Below are 24858 nucleotides of genomic sequence, written 5' to 3'. Positions count from 1 at the left end.
CAGTTTTCCATTTCTGTAACATTCCTTATCCCCCTCCAGCCGCCTCTGCTCCAAGCCACAGCACCTCCCGCATGAGATAAATTGCATTTCCGCCACATGCAAAGGACTCTGCTAGATTTTAAACAGGCAAATACAGCAGGACAGAATGTAAGAGCAGGAAGGGGCCTCAGAAGTTTCATTCATTGATTCATTCAGTTAAGGGTTTTTTGGTTGTTTCACCATGCCAGGAACTGGGCTAGGCTCTGGGGATAAAAGATAAGTAAGAAAGAGGCCCAGTTCTCCAGACTCATAGCCCAGCGGAGGAAGTAGCCATATCAACAAATAAATGTGTAAGCGGTAAGATAAGCAGCAGAATCGAGCTATATATGAGCAGCTTAGGGAACATCAAAGAGAAAGTCAGAGAGGAAGTGACATTTGACCTCAGTTCCAAAGGATGAGTAGAAGTTGACCGGTAACCACAGGAAAGAGGTACAGAAGGCCAGTCCAGTCAGAGAAAACAGCACCCCAAAGCACTGAGGCCTAACAGAGCGTGAACTGACCAGGGAATGGAAAAACAAGGCATTTGGTGTGGCTGAGGGGCAGGAGGCCTTGGGAGAATGAGCCGGAGAAGAGGCCGGAGAAGCAGGCAGGACCAGTCAGTGAAGTCTGAGGTCTGTCCCTTAAGCAGCAAATTCGGTTCCTATTTGGCAGTCAGATTGGATCACTCAGACTCTGGAGAAGACGATGGATGGGAAGTAGATTAGAATCAAAGCACGGGACCAGTTGGGAGACTATGAAGAGGCCCACACAAGAATGATAAGGGCCTAGACCAGACTGGAAGAATGCTTTGCCAGGATAAACAGGGCTTGGGATATTAGAAACGAAGGGTGAGGGGGGATGACTTCCAAGTTCTGGGTTGGCCAGTTGGGCAGACGGGGGTGTCAATTGCTGAGAGGGCAAACACTGGTGAGTACTAGCTTCATTCCACAGTGGAGGAAACTGGAGCCAATGAGGTCAAGTGTCAGAGGCCTGTGCCCCGAGGGACTAACTTTCTCTGTCAGCACAAGGCAGGACAAGGTCACAAGGGACTCGTTTTCCTAGAGCTACCACTATCTCGGGGCTGCGTGGGCTCCAGTCCTGGGCTTGGGCCAGGCAGGTGTGAGAGCGGCTGGCCTGCCGCAGCCTGACCCCACCACCCCTCTCCTCTCAGATGGGCCTGGGCTTCATGCAGTTTGGCTTTGTGGCCATCTACCTCTCTGAGTCCTTCATCCGGGGCTTCATGACGGCCGCTGGGCTGCAGATCCTGATCTCCGTGCTCAAGTACATCTTCGGACTGACCGTCCCCTCCTACGCAGGCCCGGGGTCCATCGTCTTTGTGAGTCCATGAGTGCACCCCTGCGAGAGGGTCTTGAGCAGACACGTGAGCCGAGCTCACTGTCTTAAGAAGTTGTGAGCACCTCACCATGACATGTTCTCAAGCAAAGGCTGTCTGACCCATTGTTTAGAGTGGATTTCAAGAGGTTCCCATTTGGGGAGGGAGGATCAAACACATGACCTTGAAGGCTGGCTGAGGTTCTCTGTGGTTGTTGTTCAGTTGCTCAGTCGCGTCTGACTCTTTGCAACCCCATGGACTGCAGCACGCCAGGCCTCCCTGTCCATCACCAACTCCCGGAGCTTGCTCAAACTCATGTCCACTGAGTCCGTGATGTCATCCAATCATCTCATCCTCTGTCGCCCCTTTCCCCTCCTGCCTTCAATCTTTCCCCGCATCAGGATCTTTTTCAATGAGTCAGCGCTTCGTATCAGGAAGCCGAAGTATGGTTAAATCTCTGTGGTTAATTCCTGCAGAAAAGAAGAGGTGCACTCTCCATCAGTTCCCCATTCCAATGCCTCAACCCCTCCCTACCTGGAAAGTCTTTCCTTATGTCTAATCTCCATCCCTCCTCCATTGGCTTGAACTCTCCCTAGAGGAAAAGGAAGGGAATCAGCCTTCCCGTCCCAGCATGGAGACCGGGGTGGGAAGCGGGACCATGAGTAGGGTCCAGATTCTGCTTTGCTGTGCCTCTCAGAGCACTGACGACACCTCTCGCTAGCTCAGATGCTGGGTGGTGGCGGTACAGGAGGAAAGGGTGGGAGCCCACGGGCGTGATGCTCTCTCCCCCAGACCTTCATTGACATTTGCAAAAACCTCGCTCACACCAACATCGCCTCGCTCATCTTCGCTCTCATCAGCGGTGTGGTCCTGGTGCTGGTAAAGGAGCTCAACGCCCGCTACATGCACAAGATCCGCTTCCCCATCCCAACAGAGATGATTGTGGTAAGGGCCGTGCCCAGGGCTGGGGTGTTGGGGCCCAAGCAAGAGGCTGTTGGAAAGGAATCTAGCTCCAGCTGGAACCAGGAGAGCCCCTCTCCCCATCCCTCCCCCACCCGCTTGCCCTCTGTGAGCTGGTAGGACAGAAGGTCTGGGGAGAATCCACTCCACCCCCGTGTGCGGCTGCCACTCTTCCCGATCCTCAGGTCGTTCCCTCTCAAGGAGTCAGGGGAGTGGGATTTGGGGTCCCCAGACAAAAGGGAGACTTGAGAGGGACCCTTACCCTGGCCCCAATTTAGAGCCAATCCTTGTTCTCTGTTCTGGGTTTTGCAGGTAGTGGTGGCAACAGCTATCTCCGGGAGCTACAAGATGCCCAAAAAGTACCACATGCAGATCGTGGGAGAGATCCAACCTGGGTGAGTCCAGGGGGCTGGGAAGCCTGGCCCCACTCCCACTCTCCTCCCCACCTAGGTTCAGAGTCAGAAATGAGATGAACTCTATAAAGTGTGTTATAAAGTCTATGACACTGACCAGCTATGAATTGTTACTATCACTTATTATGAAGAGCCGCACGATGCTAGCTGTTTCACGAACAGTGGGTCTTAACAGCCACATGTGTGCATGCTAAATCACTTTAGTCGTGTCCAGCTCTCTGCGACCCCACGGACTGTAGCCCACCAGGCTCCTCTGTCCATGGGATCCTCCAGGCAAGAACAGTGGACTGGGTTGCCATGGCCTCCTCCAGGGGATCTTCCCAACCCAGGGATCGAACCCTCATCTCTTACGTCTCCTGCATTGGCGGGCTGGCTCTTTGCCACTAGCACCACCTGAGAAGCCCCCTTAACTCCCCCCAAAAGTTTCATCTGACAGGTGAAGCCTCTCTGATCAGCCCTCCTCTGGTTCTTTGCCTCGCTTTAATGCACGGGCTCTCTTATCCACATGGGAAAAAAGCTATTAGGATCAACAGAATTCACCAGCTATCTACTCTGTGCCAGGGACTGTGCTGGGCCCTAGGAGGAGAGGACCAGTGTTCATACGGCAGAGCGGGAGCAGACAATGGAGAAAAGGCCTCAGAGCGCTGGGGGCTGTGGCTCTGGGACCAGGGAGAGTAAGGAGTCCAAATTCTGGACGTGAACGAATGAGGCCCTACCACTTACTAGCATGGTGACCTCAGACAAGCTGTGTTCTCTACGCCTCGAATTTTTGCGGTTTCAAGGGGAGTGGTGGTGGCTGCCCTGCAGCGTGACACTGAGCATCCAGTTTGGCAGTGGTGGTTCGCACAGAGGCCCTGGCCCCCTGTGGGTGCTGAAGGACTCGAGGTGCCCTCCTCACACCCTTGGGCCCTGCCCTCTTTCTGGCTCCTTGACAGTTTCCCTGCTCCCGTGTCGCCTGTGGTTTCGCAGTGGAAGGACATGCTTGGCACGGCCTTCTCCCTGGCCATCGTGGGCTATGTCATCAACCTGGCTATGGGCCGGACCCTGGCCAACAAGCACGGCTATGATGTGGATGCTAACCAGGTAGGTCCGGCCACCCCCAGCAGGGCTGAGCAGGACGGGCCAGGGCCCACAGAGGCCTGACGAGGGATGTCAGGCCTCTTTGGCTGACTTCTACTTGGTTGGGAGTGTACGGCTTTAGAGCAGCTGGGTCACGCTCAAGTCCCAGATCCAGCTAGCTTGAACGACCATGTTTGGTCTATACCATGTGCCCCACCCCCCAGCTTCCAATCCTGCCCTGTGCCCATAGGAGATGATCGCCCTGGGTTGCAGCAACTTCTTTGGCTCCTTCTTCAAGATCCACGTCATTTGCTGTGCTCTCTCTGTCACTCTGGCCGTGGACGGAGCTGGAGGAAAATCCCAGGTGAGCACTGGGTCAGGGCAGTGGGAAAGGGATTGGGCAGGGCAGCACGGCTGCCCCAGAGAAGCCAGGTCAGCTGGTCTCCAGCCTCCCTCTGCCCTCCTCTGGCTCCACTCCGCCAAAGGCATTTATTGGGGAAAAAAATCAAGAGCAAGAATTTCACACCTGCGCCCTGTTTCCATCTCTTTCTCTGGATAGGTGTCAAGCCTGTGCGTGTCCCTGGTGGTGATGATCACCATGCTGGTCCTGGGATCCTATCTCTACGCTCTCCCCAAGGTAAGAGCACAGCATGAGAGCAGAAGCCAGCGAGATACTCCAGGAAGAGCAGGCCTTAGGAGCTGTGTGATGCCTCACAGGCTGCAAAGTACCATCACTGTTACCCTCTGTCCTAGCCACAACCTGCGAAGTAGTTAACGTAGGTTTTACTCTCGCCATTTGACAGGTGAGGGAAAGTGAGGCTAAGAAGCAGCGACAAGGCTCAGAAGCGCAGGGCTGGCCTCAAACTCCAGCCTTCTGACCTCAGGGTCCACACCCGAGTCAGTGTTTACAGCATCTGTGGGCCCCTGGCTCAGAGGGCCCTAGACACAGGCTGGGGATGAAGGAAGGGGGGGATGGCAAAATTCAGGCCCAAGGGCCCTCTGGCTCCAGCACCTGCGCTTTCCAGCCCTAAGGTTGAGTGCAAAGATCTGGGGGCTCTGCCCGTTCTAGAACTGCAACTCCGTCCTGCCAGGCTCCAGCGCCAGGTGTCCGTAGGAAGGGCAGGGAGAAGGGGCCACACAGCAGGTGACGGCGAACAGTGTTCTCCTTCCCCAGTCTGTGCTAGGAGCCCTGATTGCTGTCAACCTCAAGAATTCGCTCAAGCAGCTCGCCGACCCCTACTACCTGTGGAAGAAGAGCAAGCTGGACTGTGTGAGTAGCAGGCGGCCCCGGGTGCCTGTCATGCCTGGTACCCCAGGCACTGCAGCCCCCAGGCCTGGCATCCTATCAGTGGCTCCCTGCTTAGCGTGCACGCAGTCGCTAAGCTGTATCAGACTCTTTGTGGCCCTATGGACCGTAGCTTAACAGGCTCCTCTGTCCATGGGATTCTCCAGGCAAGAATACCGGAGTGGGTTGCCATTTCCTCCTCCACGGGATCTTCCCGACTCAGGGATTGAACCGGCATCTCCTGTGTCTCCTGCATTGGCAGGCAGATTCTTTACCACTGGGCCACCTGGGAAGCCCTAATTAGCATAACCGAGTGTTAACAGCTCAGCTTTTGGAGTAAGACAGCTTATGTTCAAATCCTAACTCAACTGTTCACTGACTCTGTGACCAATGGCAAGACCCTTAACCTCTCTGAGTCTCGGCTTCCTCATCTGTGGTCACAGGTATTTTATACCCTCCAACCCCCGACCCCGACCCCCAGGGATGCTTATGAAACGAGATAAAGCAAGTAAGGAACACATTGTCTGAACTGTATCTTGTGTTCAATAAAACTTAGCTATTATTATTTTTATAGTTCCAAAAAGCAAAATGAAGTCATTTTAAAAAACAAAAAACCTAGAACACAAAGCCAGTGGACCAGGATCTTGGGCAAGCTAAGACTTCTGTGGAATTCTATCTCCCCATCTGTGCGCAATGGGGGTGATATTCACGGCTGCACCATACACTGGTTCTGAGGATTAAATGAGATCAGAATTGGAAAGCAGCATGTAACTGTGAACACTTAGCAAACATGACTTATTGCTTTGATAGTCACATTCCCAACACATCTCCCACTGGGCAGTAGAAATGAGGCTACTGTGTACGGACCACACTGCTTACCACACTTGAGCCCAGCGTAAGCTGTGAGAGAGGATTTCCTAGCCTCCTTTCAAGATGAGGACACCAAGCCTCAGAGAGGTTAAGTAACCCATCAAAGGCCGCAAAACTGGTTAGCGGCAGAGGCTGGAGCCTCTGGAGTCTGTACTTGGAGTCTCAGCCTCCAAGCCTCTGAGCTGTACTGTCTCTGGGGGAGGAGGCACACTTACATGGTAAGGAAGGAAATCCTTAAAGTCTGAGAAGTGAGTGGTCCATCTGGAGTCCCCCTCAAGTGAAGGACGAGGATGGGGAGAAAGATGAGGCCCCAGCAACCACCCCAAAGGTCTGCTTTGCCGTATCCCAACCATCACCCCACAACAGCAATAGTCCTGGTATTCACATCGTGCTTTGGGTTCACATCTTACCCTCCCTCCCTCTGCCCTGCACCCTCCCTCTCGCCATCCCCCACCCTCCTGGCTTGCACAAACAACCCAGCCCCAGGCCATCAGGTCAGGAAGCTGAGGGCCGGTCGAGTGCACACTTTCCATCAGATGGAGGAATGGAACTCACGTTATTGCACCCATCACTAGGCTTGGCAGGACCCTATCTTCATTAATCCTTCAGTCCTTTCATGAAGCTGGTATTATTATTCACATAGCTGTGTGCGCGCGCTAACTCGCTTCCGTCCTGTCTGACTCTTTGCAACACCATGGACTGTAGCCCACCAGGCTCCTCTGTCCATGGGATTCTCCAGGCAAGAATCCTGGAGTGGGCTGCAGTGACCTTCTCCAGGATTCACATAGCTAGTAAGTGAATATTCACAAGTAGGACAATGAAACTTGGAGCCCAGGCGTATCTGTCCCAAGACTCACAGTCTTTGACTGTGCCACGCCAGCTCCCAGTGGGCTCGGGGGTTGACTACTAACAGCCAGACAGGACCAGGGAGCCACCCTCAGTCCTCTGGAAGTGGGCGGGTATCACCGAAGCTTGCCTACGTGAAATGCTGAAAAACTGTCATGAAGAGGGAAGGGTGGTCTGAGGTTGGGCTAGCAGAGAAGGGCCTCGGCTGACCCCAGAAGCGGGGAAGTACCCCTAGGCCTACTCTGACGTCTCTCTCCTCACAGTGCGTCTGGGTGGTGAGCTTCCTCTCTGCCTTCTTCCTGAGCCTGCCCTACGGTGTGGCGGTGGGGGTCACCTTCTCCGCCCTGGTTGTGGTCTTCCAGACCCAGTTGTAAGTAATGGCCCCTCCCTCAGGGCATGGCCTTCAGGCCCCAGCCGGTCTTCAGGGACTGCCGTGGGTGGCCTGGCACAGCTCCTGGGCCCCGCTGCCCGAGGGATCTGGCTCTGGAGGGGCTGCCAGGCCCGAGGAGAGCCCAGCCCAGCTAGGACTGCTGGCACAGGCGGGGCTGTCTGACTCCCATGTCCTGAAAAGCCAGGGGAACCCATCACGGTTGTAGAGGGCTAGGGGCCGAGGAAGCGGGGTCGGGCAGGCGGGTGAGACTCGGTGTCCTTCCAAAAGTGTGCCAGACCCCAGATCAGATGGGATCCCACCCCGAGGGAGCCGTGGGCCAGAGGACAGCTAAGTCTCTCCCATAAAATGTTAAGTGAAGCAGACAGGGGGTCCAGTCCAGGGCAGGAAGGGTCCTGAATGTCAGCGACCTGACTTCTCCTCTTGAGAACTCAGAACCAAGAAGCGGTGACTTTGGGGCCGCTTCCGCTTGTGTTCTCCACCTTCCTGCCCACTGAGCCCCCGCCTGGCAGCTATGTCAGGGAGCTGCCTGCCATCTCTCTAATTATAGCCCAGCCACAGGCCACCAGGCGTGTGTCTCCAGCGCAGAAAGACAAACAGAAAAAGCCCAGGATCAGGACGGGACCCTCTCCTCCCCTACCTCTGCCCAGCCCCCAGCCCAAGCGTCCCTCCAGGCCTGTCTGCTAATAACATTCTCTTGTGTTTGTCTTTCCCTTCTTCATCCAGCCGTAATGGCTATGCTTTGGCCCAAGTCATGGACACTGACATTTACGTGAATCCCAAGACCTACAATAGGGTGGGTAATCCAAGCTTATGACCGCCCTCTTTCTCCCTACATCACCCCACATAAAAGGGTTTTGTGAAAAACCGATAAAAGATATTGCTGCTGACTGAGCTGACTCTCCCTGCCACAGGTCCAAGAAATCCAAGGTGTAAAGATCATCACTTACTGCTCTCCTCTCTACTTCGCCAACTCAGAGATCTTCAGGCAAAAAGTCATTGCCAAGGTAAGGCTCAGTCCCCTGGTGACCAGAGGGGTGGACAGAGTATGCCTGGCAGAGACAAGAAAGGGAGCTGGGAGCCAAGATCCGGCCACCTCCAGAGAGGGCAAAGGTGAAGACTGCTCTCGGCCCTCTTCCTCCAGACAGGTGTGGACCCCCAGAAAGTGTTGCTGGCCAAGCAAAAGCACCTCAAGAAGCAGGAGAAGGGGAGAACAATGCCCACCCAACAGAGGAAGTCTCTGTTCATGAAAACCAAGGTGAACTGAGACTAGAAACAGCCCACACCCTCTCCCTTGCCCTCTCTGACCTTGCCACCTGGTGCCCCACCTCCCAGCACCCTCGGAGGCAAGGACAGCAAGCCTCTGTGGCCACTGCCTGGTGGACGCTGTCTGGTGGGCATCTTCTCCTTGGATGAAGAGCCATCAGCTCCCGGGGTAACCACTTAACTCCCATGGCCCCCTCCTCATTTTCTGGCTAAGATGGAATATGTCCATGGACTTATGAGCAACCCCAGATCGAGAGTTGCAGTGAATTTCCTGGGGTCCCCAGCCAACCTAGCACTAGCAAGGTGGGTGTGGATGTGGGAATTCTGCAGAGAAAAAGGTAAACACAGCTAAATGCAAAAAGAGTCTCCGTTGTTTCCAAAAGGGCTTCCTCCCAGAACAGAGTGGGCTGAAGCTTCAGTGCCTCTCTTAGAAGGGTCCTCTAACTTTGCCTGCGTTATGGAGACCAAAAGTGCAGACCTGCTGAAGGAGGAGGCTTTGGGAGGTGCCAGTCCTCAGGGAATACAGTAGCTTGGATTCCCCACCACAAAGTCCGGTTATTCACCTCCACCTGCATGCATCTTGCCCCACCTTCAGCCACAGTGAAATCTGATTGAGCCTGATGACCCTAACTGCGCCCTCCCACTCCCCCTCCAGACTGTCTCCCTGCAGGAGCTGCAGCAGGACTTTGAGAACGGCTCCCCGACCGACCCCAACAACAACCAGACGCCTGCTAACGGCGCCAGCGTGTCCTACATCACCTTCAGCCCTGACGACTCCACCGCTGCCCGCTGCGAGCCCCCAGCCTCTGCTAAGCCCAATGACATGCTGGCCAGCGTCCCACCCTTTGTCACCTTCCACACCCTCATCCTCGACATGAGTGGGGTCAGCTTTGTGGACCTGATGGGCATCAAAGCCCTGGCCAAGGTGAGGGAGCCCCAAGGAGGAGGGAGCCCCAGCCCAACCCCACCCCGACTCCCTCACCCCTACCCTCCCACACTCCCTTTCCCTGGAGCCTTCATCTCAAACGACTGAGTGAGGAAGCTCACCAGGGAGCCTACCATCTCCTAAAATCCCTTTTCCCAGATTCCACCAGGACAGGACGCTGCCTGCAGAGCAGGCCCAGACAGCACAGAACAATGCGTGTCTGGGCCCCACTGGTCCACCCCGTCCTAGCACCCCTCTCTAGCAGATGCGGGAACCTGGCCCAGGGTCCTCTGAGTAGAGCTCGTTTTGGCCCAGGTTCATGATCTACTGCTCCTTCCCACACTCACCCAGACACTCTAGCATCAGCCGGGTCTGGCCAACAGAGGGAAGAAGAAGAAATAATATCAGCGGCCCTCACCTTCAGGCCAGACAGACAGCTCACAGGGCCGCTTGAATAAATGCATCCGTCTGATAGCTTTTCAGCAGCCACTTCTGATGGCAGAGTCATCTCAGACTGGCCCAGAGAGGCAGCACAGTGGAACCGAGGAAGAGAGAGAACACGCAGGCTGATGGCCTCGTCAACCGGCGCACAGCCGGCTCCATCCCCAGACAAGGGCTCGGCCTGCTCCCGCAGGCTGGGTCTACTAGGATCCAGGTGGCTGAGGCATTAGCCTTTCCAGGCCATGGTCCTCTCCTGCGGCTTCTGCCTAAGCCTCGAAGGCAGGCACGAGGTGGGGTCTGGGATTCTAAGCTATCGAAAGAAAAGATCTGGCCCCACAAGAAGGGGCCACCGGGACACCAAGTGGCTGCCTTGTTGGCAAAGCCCCAAGTCTGCCCCACTTTGCAGAGGAGTGGCCAGCCAACACTCCAGGGAGGAGTGGTGTGCTTTGCTGCTATTTTTATCTTGGGCTGCCAGAGCTCTCTTGATTGCTTATTTGTTTGGCTTCCCTCTCAACTGCGTTTTGTGAATCACTCTGGAGGCCCACTCAGAACATTCCTTTCCTTCTGTCTCCCTACCCAACTCGCTCCCGGCCCCTTCAGCTGAGCTCCACCTATGAGAAGATCGGGGTGAAGGTCTTCTTGGCGAACATTCATGGTAAGAGAAGAAGGATGTTTCGGGGACCAGAAGGCTGACGAGGGGCTAGGGTGGGACTAGGCAGGTGGGAGGCCGAATAGTGAGGGGGTAGCAACTAGAACAGCACCTGTTCCCCTAAACTACTGCCTGCTCACAAGAACTCAGGCACCAGTCAGAAGGGACTGCAGCTGGGTTACGTAACATCCTATACGCTGTGCTGTGCTAAGTCGCTTCAGTCATGTCTGACTGTGTGACCTAATGGACTGTAGTCTGCCGGGCTCCTCTGACCATGGGATTCTCTCTAGGCAAGAACACTGGAGCGGGTCACCATGGCCTCCTCCAAGGTATCTTCCCAGCCCAGGAATCAAACCCACGCCTACAGCACTGGCAAGCAGGTTCTTTATCACTAGGGGTCCCAATAAAAGTGTTGGAGGAGGGGACTGTAAAGTTAAGGAGAGGCAACTAAGATTCTGATTTGCCCACCACTAATTTGCCATGTTTGGAGAAGGCAATGGCAACCCACTCCAGTACTCCTGCCTGGCAAATCCCATGGATGGAGGAACCTGGTAGGCTGCAGTCCATGGGGTCGCTAGGAGTCAGACATGACTGAGCGACTTCACTTTCACTTTTCACTTTCGTGCATTGGAGAAGGAAATGGCCACCCACTCCAGTGTTCTTGCCTGGAGAATCCCAGGGACGCGGGAGCCTGGTGGGCTGCCGTCTCTGGGGTCGCACAGAGTCGGACACGACTGAAGCGACTTAGCAGGAGCAGCAGCAGCAATTTGCCATGTTTAGCTCAGTTGGTGGAGAATCTGCCTGCAATGCAGGAGAACCCCGTTCGATTCCCGGGTCAGGCAGATCTCCTGGAGAACGGATAGCCTACCCACTCCAGTATTCTTGGGCTTCCCTTGTGGCTCAGCTGGTAAAGAATCTGCCTGCAATGCGGGAGGACTGGGCTCGATCCCTGGGTTGGGAAGATCCCCTGGAGAAGAGAAAGACCATCCACTCCAGTATTCTGGCCTGGAGAATTGCAAAGAGTCAGACATGACTGAGTGACTTTCCCTTTCAATTTGCCATGTCACTTCATCTGCCTGGGGATCGATTGCCACCTGTGTAACATGAAGAGGTTGACTAGATGAACCGGGGAATCTTCTCCAAATCCAAAAGCCCATAAACAGGCAGAAAGCACAGATATGCCATAACTCCCCAGACGCGCAGGAGAGAGGGAAAGGCCCACGTTTGCACACCCCACTGCCTCGGAGGGTCAGCTCCTTCCAGCAGGACCAGTCAGCCTGGGTGCCAGCCTGAGCGTGGCACAGACTCTGTGCAAGCTCCGCCTGGGGAGAGTCTGCACTGGCTCTGCTCTGTGCGTGTGAGCTGTGCACTGCTCTGTGTGTGCTCTGGAGCTGGACTCAGAGGCTCCCTGCCCACCCTCACTGGACACGCCTCAGGAAATCATCCCCAGGACTACGGCAGAGTAAGGGCTCTGCCACACACCGGACTCTGCAGGAAAGGTCTGGGTGAACAGGAGGAAGAACGGACCCTCAAGAGACAGAACTGGCCCGTGATTTCGGCTTTCCCTCACGGCCAAGTACCGACACCCTGAATCAAGCTATTTCCTTCTGCCCAGGGTTGAAGGTTCAGCATCCTCAAGCTCATGTTGCCCTCTGCTGTCCAGAACTGATACTGCAAGGCCAAGGCCCAGGCCCTGTGACGCAGCAAGGGCACGACCCCCAGGCCGCTCTCTCTCCATCTCCCCCACCCCCAGCTCCAGGCCACAGTGGCGTCAGCTTTTGAAGGTGACCTTTTCCTCCTTGCAGCCCAGGTGTACGATGACATCAGCCATGGAGGCCTCTTTGAAGGCGGGTGTCTAGAACGCAGTCACATCTTTCCCAGCATACATGATGCGGTCCTCTTTGCCCAGGCACAGGCCAGGGAAGTGGCCCCAGGACACGACTTCCAAGGGGTAAGCTCTCTGCGCCTGGGGAATCCTAGGCCCCAGGGCATTAAAATAACAGACAATCAATTAACTTTCCTTAATCTCTGTTTTCTTATGTGTGGAATGGGTGCCTTAAGATAACATTATCTCTCTCACAGGATCTTTTGTTTTGGTTTTAGGATTAACTGATAATTATATCTTTTGTGTCACTTGAAAAAGCTTTGTACATTACAAATTCTTTATTAGTATCAGTTTTGAGATCAAACACCCAAAGCACAGTAGGTTATGCCCTGTATCCTGACATGGCTCAACCATCCTGTTCCTTCCCTCTTTCTACAAGACGTTTTGGAGAAGGAAGGGGAGTAAGCCTGCCTGTTTTAATTTAACCGAGCTTAGAGATTTCAGGCTGGTGATGGATGAAGAGTGTGGATCAGAGTTTTGTCTCATTTTCTTGACATTTAATTTACTAGCTCAGTCAGTGGTATGCCAATGAGCTACCAATAACAGTGTCTACAAATAACACTCCAGAAAGCTGGGGAGGCAGAAAAAGCCCATCCAGTCGGGGTCCCTGCCCAGGCCTCCCCAGACAGCTCCATCTTCCAAGCTGCCCTGCCAGCTCATCTTCGGCCCTCGGCCTGCCAAGCCTCTGTGCCCTAGTCCATGATGCAAACCCCTTCTACCCTCCGGGGATCATAAGAAAGGCTTTTCTGGCCCTAGAGCAACCATTTACTCTTTGCTTTTTGAGACTCATGAAGCTGGAGCCATCTGTTCTGGGTGCAGAAAGCCTGTCCAGGGAAACACAGGGCCCGGTGCCCGCCCACCACACACACAGGCAAACCGTGAGAGCAGTGGCCTTCTTGGCCTCATGCTCTTTGCCAGCAGAGCAAAGAGAGGGAGATTCTGGGGAAACCCTCATCATCATAACTGCACAAATAATGCCCAGTTTTTACAGTTTAAATTCTTAAAGATGTATATGATACCAATTGTATATTTTCATATTACAGACTCTATTCATATCTGTAAATTATACACACAGACACTGTTTTCAACAGCGTGGTAAGGCAGAGAGTCAGCAAAGTGAGTTGATCATCCTACTTTTACAGAGAAAGGAGATGGATTCCCCAGGTAGGGCAGCTGGGTAAGCTAGGTAAAGCTTTCCTGCTTCTGAAGTGCCCGCCAAGGGAGCCGACTCTGATGCACATCTGTCTACAGGGAAGAGGGAAACTGCGGCTGTGCTGTATTTTGAGAGGCAAATGAGGGAGGGGAGGGAAAGGACAAGAGGCCAAGTTACGCATCAGAACACATGACGCCCTCCCCCACCCCGCCATTTGTGCCAGACCACCATTCGGTCGCTGCAGCTCACTCCGCACTGGTTTCCCCCACCCAGGCGCCCGTGGACCCTGAGCTTTCTCTGTACGAGCCGGAGGAGGACAGCCCCAGCTACTGGGATTTAGAGCAGGTAAGCTGACTAGCGGGGGTCAGAAGGGGAAGGAAGGTGAGCCTCTCCCACCCAAAGTGTTGGCTGGGCTCTCCCACCAGAAGCCAGAGCAGTCACCTTGAAGGCAATAATGTTTCTTTCTCGCCTTTCTGTTAATAGCAGATCTTAATTCTTCTCACTCCCTGAAAGGCATCATGGGGGACAGGAGAGTCACTGGATCAAGTCCTAGAGAAACAACATCTATTCTTAACTCTCCCACGCACTGGCCACACGATCTTGGGCAAGCCACGTGACACCACCAGGCCCCCAGTGTTTATCACTGTAAAATAAGGGAAATACGAGGAATACCTGTCCCATCTACCTAACAAGATTAGTGAGGGACGCTTTTGTTCTTTTGTTAATTCAACCGGTATTGATGGTGTGCCTACTACCAGCCTGACACTGTCCCAGGGTGGGCGCATATCCAATCAGATGAATTCCAGGGGTACAAATACTACTGCAGGTGGGCAGCCCTTCCGAGCCATGCGGATGTGGCTCGTACTTCATATAGAACTGTATGGTCCCGACATGAGAAGTAGCCCCACCCCAATGCCCTGAATCAAAGAAACCAAAGCTTTAGAGAAATCCAGCTCTGGGTCTATTAGAAAGAACAGCTCACTCTGTGCCTCTTCCCTTTCTCTTTGGGCGTGAGTTCTGACGGTCCTCTGAGCCCATCGCCGGGAGGGCTGGTGGCATGCAGCAGGCATCAGGGAATAGAGCCAGGCCGCAAAGACTTGGCACACTGATTTCTGGGCTCCCGCAGAATCTCCAGCACTTTGCAAACACCTGGCTAGGACAAAATAGCTTGTCGGAACAAGAAACAACTTTAGAGCTTGTCTGATCTCAATCCTCACCTGACCTAATGAAGAAAGGAGAGCAAAAACGGAGGGAGGGACCTGTGACGGCCACACAGCACAGCAGGGGTGATTCAAAGCTAGATTTCAAGCTTCCTCTCCCGTCACCTCTTTCCCAGTTCACCTCTTGGGCTGACCCTGCCCCTCTACTGTTGACACACACACATGCACACACTCACCCTCACTTCCTCATAACGCCTCTTACTGGCCAGCGTGTCGTAGGGTCACCTGGCAGTTGTGACTGCTCGGATCTCATCTCTCTCCCCCACCCCCTTCCTGTGGCCGCTGCAGGAGATGTTCGGAAGCATGTTTCACGCAGAGACCCTGACTGCCCTGTGAAGGCCCAGGCCGCCTCCAGAGCACCTCGGGCGCCCCTGAAGGACGAGCCTGGGACCCCAGGGAGTGGAGCGTCGAGGAGAACACCTCCACTGGAACCCCGGTGCCTCTCCGTCCTCCTCGTCTCTCACTCTTGCGCCCCCCCAGGCACCTCTAGAGCTAGCCGATCTCAGCAACAGGAAGAGACACCTCTCCGCCCTCCTGCTGACCCGCGGGGCCCCAACTCACAACGAGCACGCCTCCTGCTGGCTGCTCTGCACCCGCCCACACCCTGCCTGTGGCCGCTGAGGGGACCCTTGACTGCCAGGCTTCAAGAGTGACTCGGGAACGGAGGGAAAGCTCGAGCTGATGTAGCGTGCAAGCTCCAAGAGTGCCCTGAGACCCGCACACCTCGGCGTCAGGTGGTGTCACGCTGTCACAGGACACAGGGACAAACCAGCCCATGACTCTGTGGCTCATCCCCTCCCGCTGCCCCAGGTCCATCCGCGGCAGCTCTGTACCCCTGGGCCCATGGGCTCCAACCACCCAGGAATCTCCGTCTTGGCGACTGTGCCCCATTCCTCCTCCTCTCAAGGCTGCTGAGACCCCCACTGCTCTTTGGCACATCAGACTCTAGCCTGGGGAGCGGCCACCAGAACTACCTTCCCAGGGGCAGCCTCCTGAAACATTATCAGCCCCACTGCCCTCGAGGGCTGCTCCCCTCTACTTGAGACCAGGTAGAAATCCAGGAGGAAGAGAGGGTCGCTGGCAGAATGCTCTGGCAGCCTAGCAACAGATACCAGTTATTCCGCACAAAAGCTCTGGGCGGTCCCTGTACTGGAGACATGGAGTTGAAGGGACGCTCCATCAGTCCAGGGCCAGCTGGTGGGGCCCGAGCCCTGAAAGCCCCCCGACCTCCCCCACTGGAGAAGTCTGCCTTGTCCTCTTCTCTGGCAAAGAGCCAATGGCTTTAACTCTCCCTCATCAGCTCGGGCCTGAGCGGTGCAGGCAGGTGAGGGAAGATGCCTCCAAGGGCATATCCCAGCTGGGTGCCCGGCGCGGAGAAGGGCTGACGCAGACTGAGTCTTCCTCCACAGGCATCCCGTAACAAATTCAGGATCTGAGGCCATCTCCTTCTAGGAAAGATGAGAAGAGGGGTTAAGTGCTCCAAATTTATAGAAAAATGTAGAAGAAACCCACAATTGACTTGAAAATAAATAGGTTCCATGTGCAGGTGTTTGGGGAAACTTTCCACGGAAGTGCACAGAAAACACTCTGGCCTCTCCGCGCTGCATCTCCCGAGCTCCTTCGTGAGTGATCCCTGCCTGAAGGGTTGGGCTGGCCCAGCCTGGAAAAATGCCGGAGTTCCTACTCTCAGCCTGAGCTGCACTGTGTGTCTGTTTAGCGTGAGCTGGTCAGCTAGCAAGTCTTCACAGAGTTAAAGGGGGGGTTGCTGGTGAAGAGCCAGCAGATTCTTGGCCTACAAGCACTGCTCCTCTGTGAATTCATTATGCCATCTGGCTGCCAGTGGAACTCAAAACTTGGAAGGCAGAGGACAGTGTTATCTGGAATTCACCGTGCCCAGCACCCGAAGTGCCAAATTTCGGGAGGACAAGAACCGTAGCCAATGAAAACTCAACCTCCCCTGCTCCACCTCCTGCAAAGTCCAGCTCAGGCCCAAGAGGTGGGGGAAAGATCACAGACTCCCAGGACATCCCAAGTCACAAGTGCTTTGGGAACCAAGTGTCTAGAACCCTTGAGGACTTGCTGAAGTGACCACAAACCCCCAGGCCAGCCCCAGACCTGAAGGGGATTGCTGGCGCACAGGGGCCTCGAGTAGGGGCTCGGGGAGGGGTCCAGCATCACGTTCAAGAGTGTAAGTACTACCAGAGTCAACGGCGGAGGTAAGGTGGGAAACACCCGGGGTGGAGAGAGACAACCGGAAGAGAACTTACTGCTGGAATGCCTTAGCGAGAACACAAGCTCACACAGACCACTTACCGAACATGACTGAGGCAGGGAAGGCGGGAAGGTAGAGAAAACATCCACAATTTCAAAACTTCTGAATGTTCTTAGTGATACTGATGTGGTTCCCAGGAACCAGGACTCTTGAGATATTTGTGTAATTTATTTAATTTAAATGCCATTCTCCTTTTGTTCATTTTGCTAATAAAGTGGTTTTGAAATGTGTACAAATGCATGTGTTCAGGTGGTTTTACAGAGAAACAAACAAGTCACCTCCAGAAAGAGGTGGCCTTGCTTTGCCCAGTCCCTGGGGGGAAAGAAACAGAAAGCTGACTTCTCCTTGAGTCTCCCAGCTCCTCTCTGGGGTCTGGTTTTCCACTCCTGGGAATGAGTAAACTCCCATGATACAGCTGAAGAACAGAAATAGGGTGAAACACCTGGTCCAGGGGATCCTCCAACTCAAGACCAGTTGCCAGAGCCAAATTTGTGATTTCTGTGGCTATCAGGGAAGTCGAACCTGCACTGGTTCATGCGCTAGTACTTCAGCACTCATGAGATGTCTCCCGAACGGGCCAATCCTGTCAATACGCAGCAAAGCTTTCTGAATCCCCAGTTCGGGGGAGCACACAGCCTAATCCCACATTTCCTTCCCCTGTTTGTGAGACAATGCAGCGAGCAAAAGGCCAAAGGACTCGAGTGTCCAACAAGCTTGGCTGACCCAGAACTTTGTTTGCTAACTGTAGGAAATAAGAGGAACCACGGAAAAACAGCAAAGACTTCTTCTGTCTGAAAGAGACAGAAATAGGATGAAGCGGCAAGAGATGGAGGGCTAGAGATAAGACAAAGCAAAGAAGGAAGGAAGCAGGATAGACGCAAAGAAGCAGGATAGACGCATGGAAACAAAGACACCAAGAGCGCTAGAAGAGGGGGAAACAGGCGAAGGACGAAGAAGATGGGTTGCAGAGGCAGAGAAGCCATTGAGTTCCAAAACAAGCACGTATCGAAAATAATCTTGCCTCACCGTGCTATTTAAATGCCCTTCAAGATCTGAGTAAGCTCCCAATGGGCATCCCTCCCCCACCCTTTTTTTAAATTTAAATTTATTTATTTTAATTGGAGGCTAATTCCTTTACAATATTGTATTGGTTTAAATAAATAAATCCGCCGCAGGTGTTTCCCATCCTGAATTCCCCCCTCCACCTCCCTCCCTCCCTTTTGAATTTTATATGAATTTTTAATGATGCTATCTTAGCCTGACCACTAAAAGTAGAAGATGAGACAAAAGCAGGTATTTAGGAAGTGACCCCAGGGAGCAGGCATGAAAGGCAGAATTAGTGAAACAGGCAGGGAGGGAAAACCCACAAAAGGATGAGTCGCTGTGGCAGCCCCTGCAGAGGGCAACGGGGACTCCGACCTCCTGGAGGCTGCGAAGCGCACCGCCAGACTGACCTGGAGAAACGTTCAGCCATCTTTCCCAGCTTCTCTGCGTCAAGGGTGGCCTGTATGGGTTACAAGGACGTGAGCACAAAGTAGTTCCCAAGGGGCCCTTTGCTATGGCATCAGGGAAACCCCCCCAGGGCAGGAAGGAAGAGATATGTTTGGCTCCAGGTAAGGCCAGCAGGTAAGACTGCTCAGAACTATTACCTCTCAAGAGGGTTCAGAGGAGAGTTTTGAGTGGCATATAAGCAGCATCTAACTCAGATGCGTTTCTTTAACCTATCTTTAAAACCCATTTTTACCATTAGTTGTAAAACTACAACATGGCTTTAGCAGTCTTTAGGGAAGAAGTGTCAAAACTTTTATGTTAGCTAGACTTATTGTGGTTATTATTTCACCATATAAACAAATATCAAATCATTATATTGTATACCTTAAACTAATAAGTTATTATATGTCAATTATATCTCAATTTTTAAATTCTATAAGATGATCTCCCCATTCTACCATGGAATGGAGTATTTTAAGACTATGCATTCCTAAACATGGTCTCTAATACAATTCATTATTAAGAGGTACCAGGGCCCCTCAGAACAATGACTGGTTACAGGGCCAGGGCAGGGTAGGGACGAAATGAATCTGAAACAACTTTTTATGCCAGGAGGCAAGAAATTGTTCCCCCAAAATGATGGAGGCATATCACAAGGTCACAGGAATCAGATTCAAGCACCTTCTACTAACCAAATGTAGGGTAATTGGGGCACCAAAATAAACACAATGGTGGATTTTAAACCACTAAAAACAATAATTGTGACTATACCAGTACTAGGTAGATAGATCTCAGGTGCTCTTGCCAGTGATTCAGTCATGTCCAACTTTTGTGATCCTGTGGACTGTATGTAGCCTGCCAGTCTCCTTTGTTTAAGGGATTTTCCAGGAAAGAATCCTGGAGTGGGTTGCCATTTCCTCTAGATAGGTAGATAGAAGATAATTACAGAGGATTTGTAGTATTTTTTTAACATCTGGAAAGGTTAGTCCCCACCTACAACATTTTTATGATATAGTCTTCTTAACTAAGGATGTAATATTCTTTCCTATTTAGATCTCCTTTTGATAATTTACGTAGTGTTTTCTCATATAGATGTTACACTTGTCTCAAGTTTATTCCTAGTCTTCTTTCTTTTACCTTTTTGTTATGTAACATAATCTTGTATTTTCTAACTGGTTGATGTTTGCTATTGATTTCTGTATATTAACTTTGTACCCAGAGTACCTGCTGAATTCTTACAATATTAATAGTTCTGTGATAGTTTGGCTATTGAATATTTCAAGTTTGTCAGCAATACAGACTATGTCTACAAATAATTATAATTTTATCTCCTTTTCAAATCTTTATACCTCTAATCTCTTTCTCTTATTTATTTGTCTTGACTAGTTCCTCCAAAACTGATATTAAATCATGCTGGCGAAAGTAGACATCCTTCTCTTATTCTCTGACTTTAATGCTAAAGTTTCTACTTTTTATCATTAAACATCATTCTGACTTTAGTATTGGAAATATACTTTATAATTTTTTTCGCGTTTTTATCACAAAAGGATTGAGAAAAATCAATGTCTTTCATGACAGTGTGAGACACTACATTGACTAGCTCTCCAGTGAAACTGGTAACAATTGTTTTTTTAATTTAAGCCTCTATAAATGGTCCTAAAAGGGAAAACAGCAAATTAAGAAATATCTATTCAAGATAGCTATTAAAAGAATATAGATATAAGATATTATAATAAACACAGAGGTAAATTTTCATGACCTAGGATTTGGCAAAATATTCTTAGACACCAAATGCACAATAAAAGAACAATAAAGGAAAAAAATAGGTACATTGAATTCATCACAATTTAAAACTTCTGTGCTTCAAAAGACACCATCAAGAACGTAAAAAGACAACCCACAGAACGGGATAAAATATTTGCAAATCATACATATGATAGCAGCGACTTGTATCTAGAACATTAGAAAACACTTACAACTCAAAATATTCTAATAGACATTTCTCCAGGGAAGATTTACAAATGGCCAATAGGCACATGTCAACATCATCAACATCATTTGTCACCTGGGAAATGCAAATCAAACCCACAATGACCTAGCCACATATATACATTCTTAATATTCTTTTCCATTATGGTTCATCATAGGATATTGACTATAATTCCCTGCGCTATACACTAGGATCTTGTTGTTTACACATGTATAACTGAGTCACTTCACTGTACAGCAGAGATTGGCACAACGTTGTAAATCAACTATTCTTTAATATACACGAAGGTTTATACTAACATTATTCATAACAGTCAAACAGCGAAAATCCAAATGTCCACCAATATATGAAAAGATGAATAAATGAAATGTGGTATACTCATATAATGTAATATTATTTGGGCGGAAGAAGGAATGAAGTACTAATACAGGCTATAATGCGGGCGAACCTTGCAAAATATGTTGAATGAAAAAAACCAGACACAAAAGATCACATATGATATTGTTCCATTTACAAGAAATGTCCAGAGTAGGCATGTATACAGAGACAGAAAGTAGATTAGTGATTGCTTAGGTCTAGGAAGGAACTGAACTGAAGTCGCTCAGTCGTGTCCGACTCTGCGACCCCATAGACTGTATAGCCTACCAGGCTCCTCTGTCCATGGGATTTTCCAGGCAATAGTACTGGGGTGGATTGCCATTTCCTTCTCCAGGGGATCTTCCCAACCCAGGGCTCGAACCCGGGTCTCCCACATTGTAGACAGACGCTTTACCGTCCTGAACAGAATTAGGGGATGAGATGATGGTTAAAAGGTACAAGGTTTCTTTAGGGGGTGATGAAAATGTTCTGGCGTGCTGTGATTCATGGGGTCGCAAACAGTCGGACACGACTGAGCAACTGAACTGAACTGAACTGAAAATGTCCTAAAATTGACTGTGGTAATGGTTGCACAACTCTGTGAACACACTGAATTGTACACTTAAAAAAAGAGAAATTTGACATCTAGACACCTTGTAATGAAACTTAAGAACACTAAAAACAAAGAGAAGTCCTTAAAAGGAGCCAGAGAGAAAACAGTTCACTACAAAACATCAATAATTACATTATCAGCCAACTTCTCAACAGAAAAAAATGGAAGCCAGCAAACAGTAAATTAATGTCTTCAAAGTGCTAAAACAACCATCAACTTAAAATTGTATACTCAAGAAAATTGTCTTGCAAGAATGAGTATAAAATAAAGATATTTTCAAATAGACAACAATTGAGAGAGTTGACTATCACGACTTTCAATAAAGTAGCTTCAGAAAGATGAATATTGGGAAGAACAAAAATTATTCCAGAAGTAAGGTTTGAGATTCAAGAAGAAAGATTAAACAAGGAAACTGGTAAACATACTGGTAAATAGAAAGAAATGTCTATATAAATAAATTTAAAAATTAAAATAACAAACTACAAGAGTATATAAAGAGAAGGCAACCAGAGTTAAAGTGTTCAAATGTCTTCTTATTTTTCAGAGGAAAACCATTACAATATTAAATTCAAATCTATTAAGTATGAATACAAAATTTGAATAGTAAATCATAAGATAGCAAAGAATATAATTTCCAAACCAGTGAGGCAGAGGAGAATAGGATAATAAAACAACTCACATGATGAAAATTTAATAAGCTGTTTAAAAAGCCAGTACATAGGGGGGAAGAAGCATAGAAAATGTAGAGCTGATAAAAAGAAGATAGAAATAAGCCCAAATACACAAATCACAAAAAATATAACTAATCTCACTAGTAAAAGAAACTGTCTGATTAGATTACAATTAAATTCAGAGACCCTGTAAAACATAGGGACACAAAAATGGAAGAAAACATTTATAAGACAAATACTAACCAAAAGCATGAGGTAGCTATATTAATTGCAAAAAATTGGCTTCTAAGACAAGGAGGCCACGAAGCATAAAGAAGACTACTATGTCATGATAAAATGTTCAACAGTTCTAAATTTGAATGTACCCAATCAAAGTCTTAAAATAAATAAAGCAAAACTGGTATTTTAAAAACTGGAAAAGATGGCAAATCCAGCAACATAATGGAAGATTTCAATATACTGTTGGTAACTCATACAGATTTTTTTTAAGTTAGGTATGAAAGAGTTAAGCAATAAAATAAACAATCTTGATTTAGTGAACATACATAGAATTCTGCACACAGCAACTAAAATGTACACTTCTTAAGTACATACGAAATATTTACAAAAATTGTTCATATACTAGGCCCTACAGCAATTCTCGACAAATTTCAAACATAGGTATCATTCCACATTTTGTGACCCCGCACTGTAGTTAAAAATCAGTTACAAAAAGGGAATTAAAAGGTATGCATTTTTAAAAATTTTAAAAACAGTTCTGAAAAACTCATAGTCAAAGAAGAAATTATATGGAAACTTTATAACACTTAGACCTAAACAGTAATGAAAATGCTACCTATTAAAACCCATGGCACACAGGGAAGAGTGCATCAAAGCAAATGGATAGCTCTGCTGCTGCTGCTAAGTCGCTTCAGTCGTGTCCGACTCTGTGCGACCCCATAGACGGCGGCCCACCAGGCTCCTCCGTCCATGAGATTTTCCAGGCAAGAGTACTGGAGTGGGGTGCCATTGCCTTCTCCGTTACAGCTCTAAATGCCTGTATCAAAAAAGAAAAAAGACAAAAATTAACGAACCAAATATTCAACTATGGCAGCTGGGAAACAAACAAATGTAAAGAAAACAAAAGAAAGGAGACAGTAAGAATCGCTAACGTCCTTTCAACGGTTACTATATGCCATGCGCTCTTCTAAGTCCCTCATGTACAGAAACTAATCTTCCCAACAACTCTAAGAGGTACATACTGTTAGTATCTCCATTTTACAGATGAGGAAACTGAGGCTCAGAAAAGTTAAGTGAATTTCCCAAGATCATTCAGCACAACTCAACGAATGTGGAAGGCCTAGGAACTTAGCTCAGACAATCTGGCTCCAGAGTTTAAACTCTTAGCTAATATAAAGTTGAAAAAGTAAATGAAATGAATAAATTGCTAGTAAATATAATGTACAAAAAATGGAATCAAGAAAACAGTAGAAACCTGAAAAGTCCTGTAACTATTAAGTGAAATCATCAGCTTAAAATCTTCCCACAGAGAAAACATCAGGTCCAAATTATTCTATTTTTTAGAATTATGAGAAAAATATCTTAGATATTTGACTCTACTTTATATACACTCTTCCAGAAAATGCAAAAAACAAACAAATATAACAAGTGGAAGGAAAGTCAAGCTCAGATTTCCCCTTCTTTCCTCTTCCCTCCCCTTCTTCTCTTCCTTCTTCTCTCTCCGCCACCTCCCCCCACAACCAACTCTCTCTCTCTCTCTCTCTCTCTCTCTCCCTCCTTCCCTCCCCATAAAAGCAGATCCTCATAGTCCTGCATGCCTGCTAGAGCTGCCAGCCATCACATGTGAAGCTGGAGAAAGTGATTTAAGCAGAGAGTACCTACTTATCCTTCATTCTCCAAATTTAGTCACATGGCAAACCTAGCTGCAAGGGTGGGTCTGGGAAATTTGGTTTTTTATCTGAGTGTCAACGTGTTGAGTTCTTCGGGGTTCTTATTACTTAGAAAAAAGGAGAAATGAATATAGGGACAGCTAGAAATCACTACAATATCCTCTAACTAGATTTCTACTATACACTTGATACCAAATCCGAAAAAGAAAAATTACAGACCAATCACACTTAAAAACAGAATCGCAAAAACCCTAAAAGAAGACCCAGCAATGGGTTCATCCAAGTTGAGCTTATCCTAGGAATAAGCTTATCCTAGGAATAAGCTTATCCTAGGAATGTCAGAGTTGTTTACATTTTTTCAGCTTATTAATATAATTCAATTCATTAACAGGCTAAAGAAGAAACATGCTCCACCAGATGTTGAGACATATTTTAAAGTTATAGTAATTAAAACAATCATATTAGCATAGGAATAAACAAAGCTAATAGAACAATATAGAAAGCCCAGTAATGGGCTCATTCAACTGAAAACTTAGTAAATAGGAACGTTGCCCTTGTAGATCACTGAGGAAAGGATAGACTGTTTAATGAATGGCCCTGGGAAAACTGCTCTCTAGTTGGAGAAAAATAAAATTGGACCTGACCTCACACCATTTATAGAAAAGCAGTTCCAGATGGATTAAGATCTTTGATGTAAAAGGCAAAAGTTTAAAAAGCTAGCATATCAAAATATATTTATAACCTTAAATAGGAAATGACATTAAACAAGAAAACAAAAGATTGATAAATTCACCTACATTAAAATTAGACTTCAGTTCATCAAAAGAACATAAAGTAAAAATACAAACCACAAATGGACATAAA

The 24858-nt window shown here is 49.2% G+C and overlaps 1 protein-coding gene and 1 long non-coding RNA gene across 4 annotated transcripts in view; one reads left to right on the top strand and one right to left on the bottom strand.

Moving 5' to 3' along the window:
• SLC26A9 (solute carrier family 26 member 9) overlaps positions 1 to 17219 on the top strand; it is a 28473-nt gene extending 11254 nt beyond the window's left edge. For all 3 annotated transcript variants that reach the window (XM_042256997.1, XM_042256998.2, XM_027976224.2), the window contains 16 exons: positions 1190 to 1354; positions 2144 to 2296; positions 2624 to 2706; positions 3660 to 3807; positions 4034 to 4147; positions 4343 to 4420; positions 4958 to 5053; positions 7048 to 7154; positions 7899 to 7968; positions 8087 to 8179; positions 8317 to 8430; positions 9094 to 9363; positions 10405 to 10459; positions 12259 to 12404; positions 13765 to 13836; positions 15000 to 17219. In XM_042256997.1, the coding sequence (XP_042112931.1) occupies positions 1190 to 1354; positions 2144 to 2296; positions 2624 to 2706; positions 3660 to 3807; positions 4034 to 4147; positions 4343 to 4420; positions 4958 to 5053; positions 7048 to 7154; positions 7899 to 7968; positions 8087 to 8179; positions 8317 to 8430; positions 9094 to 9363; positions 10405 to 10459; positions 12259 to 12404; positions 13765 to 13836; positions 15000 to 15047 (1812 nt within the window). In that variant the 3' untranslated portion in view covers positions 15048 to 17219. The remainder of the gene's footprint in view (positions 1 to 1189; positions 1355 to 2143; positions 2297 to 2623; positions 2707 to 3659; positions 3808 to 4033; positions 4148 to 4342; positions 4421 to 4957; positions 5054 to 7047; positions 7155 to 7898; positions 7969 to 8086; positions 8180 to 8316; positions 8431 to 9093; positions 9364 to 10404; positions 10460 to 12258; positions 12405 to 13764; positions 13837 to 14999) is intronic.
• Positions 149 to 10196, bottom strand: LOC121820756 (uncharacterized). The gene is made up of 2 exons (XR_006061437.1): positions 9782 to 10196; positions 149 to 1821 (listed from the first exon to the last, which is right to left on the bottom strand). It is a non-coding gene; the product is annotated as an uncharacterized LOC121820756 (long non-coding RNA).
• Positions 17220 to 24858: the final 7639 nt, after the last annotated feature.

This window comes from Ovis aries, chromosome 12 (assembly GCF_016772045.2).
Source record: "Ovis aries strain OAR_USU_Benz2616 breed Rambouillet chromosome 12, ARS-UI_Ramb_v3.0, whole genome shotgun sequence".
Taxonomy (NCBI): Eukaryota; Metazoa; Chordata; class Mammalia; order Artiodactyla; family Bovidae; genus Ovis; species Ovis aries.
The sequence above is the reverse complement of the archived record's forward strand: the minus strand, read 5'-3'. Positions and strand labels throughout refer to the sequence as shown.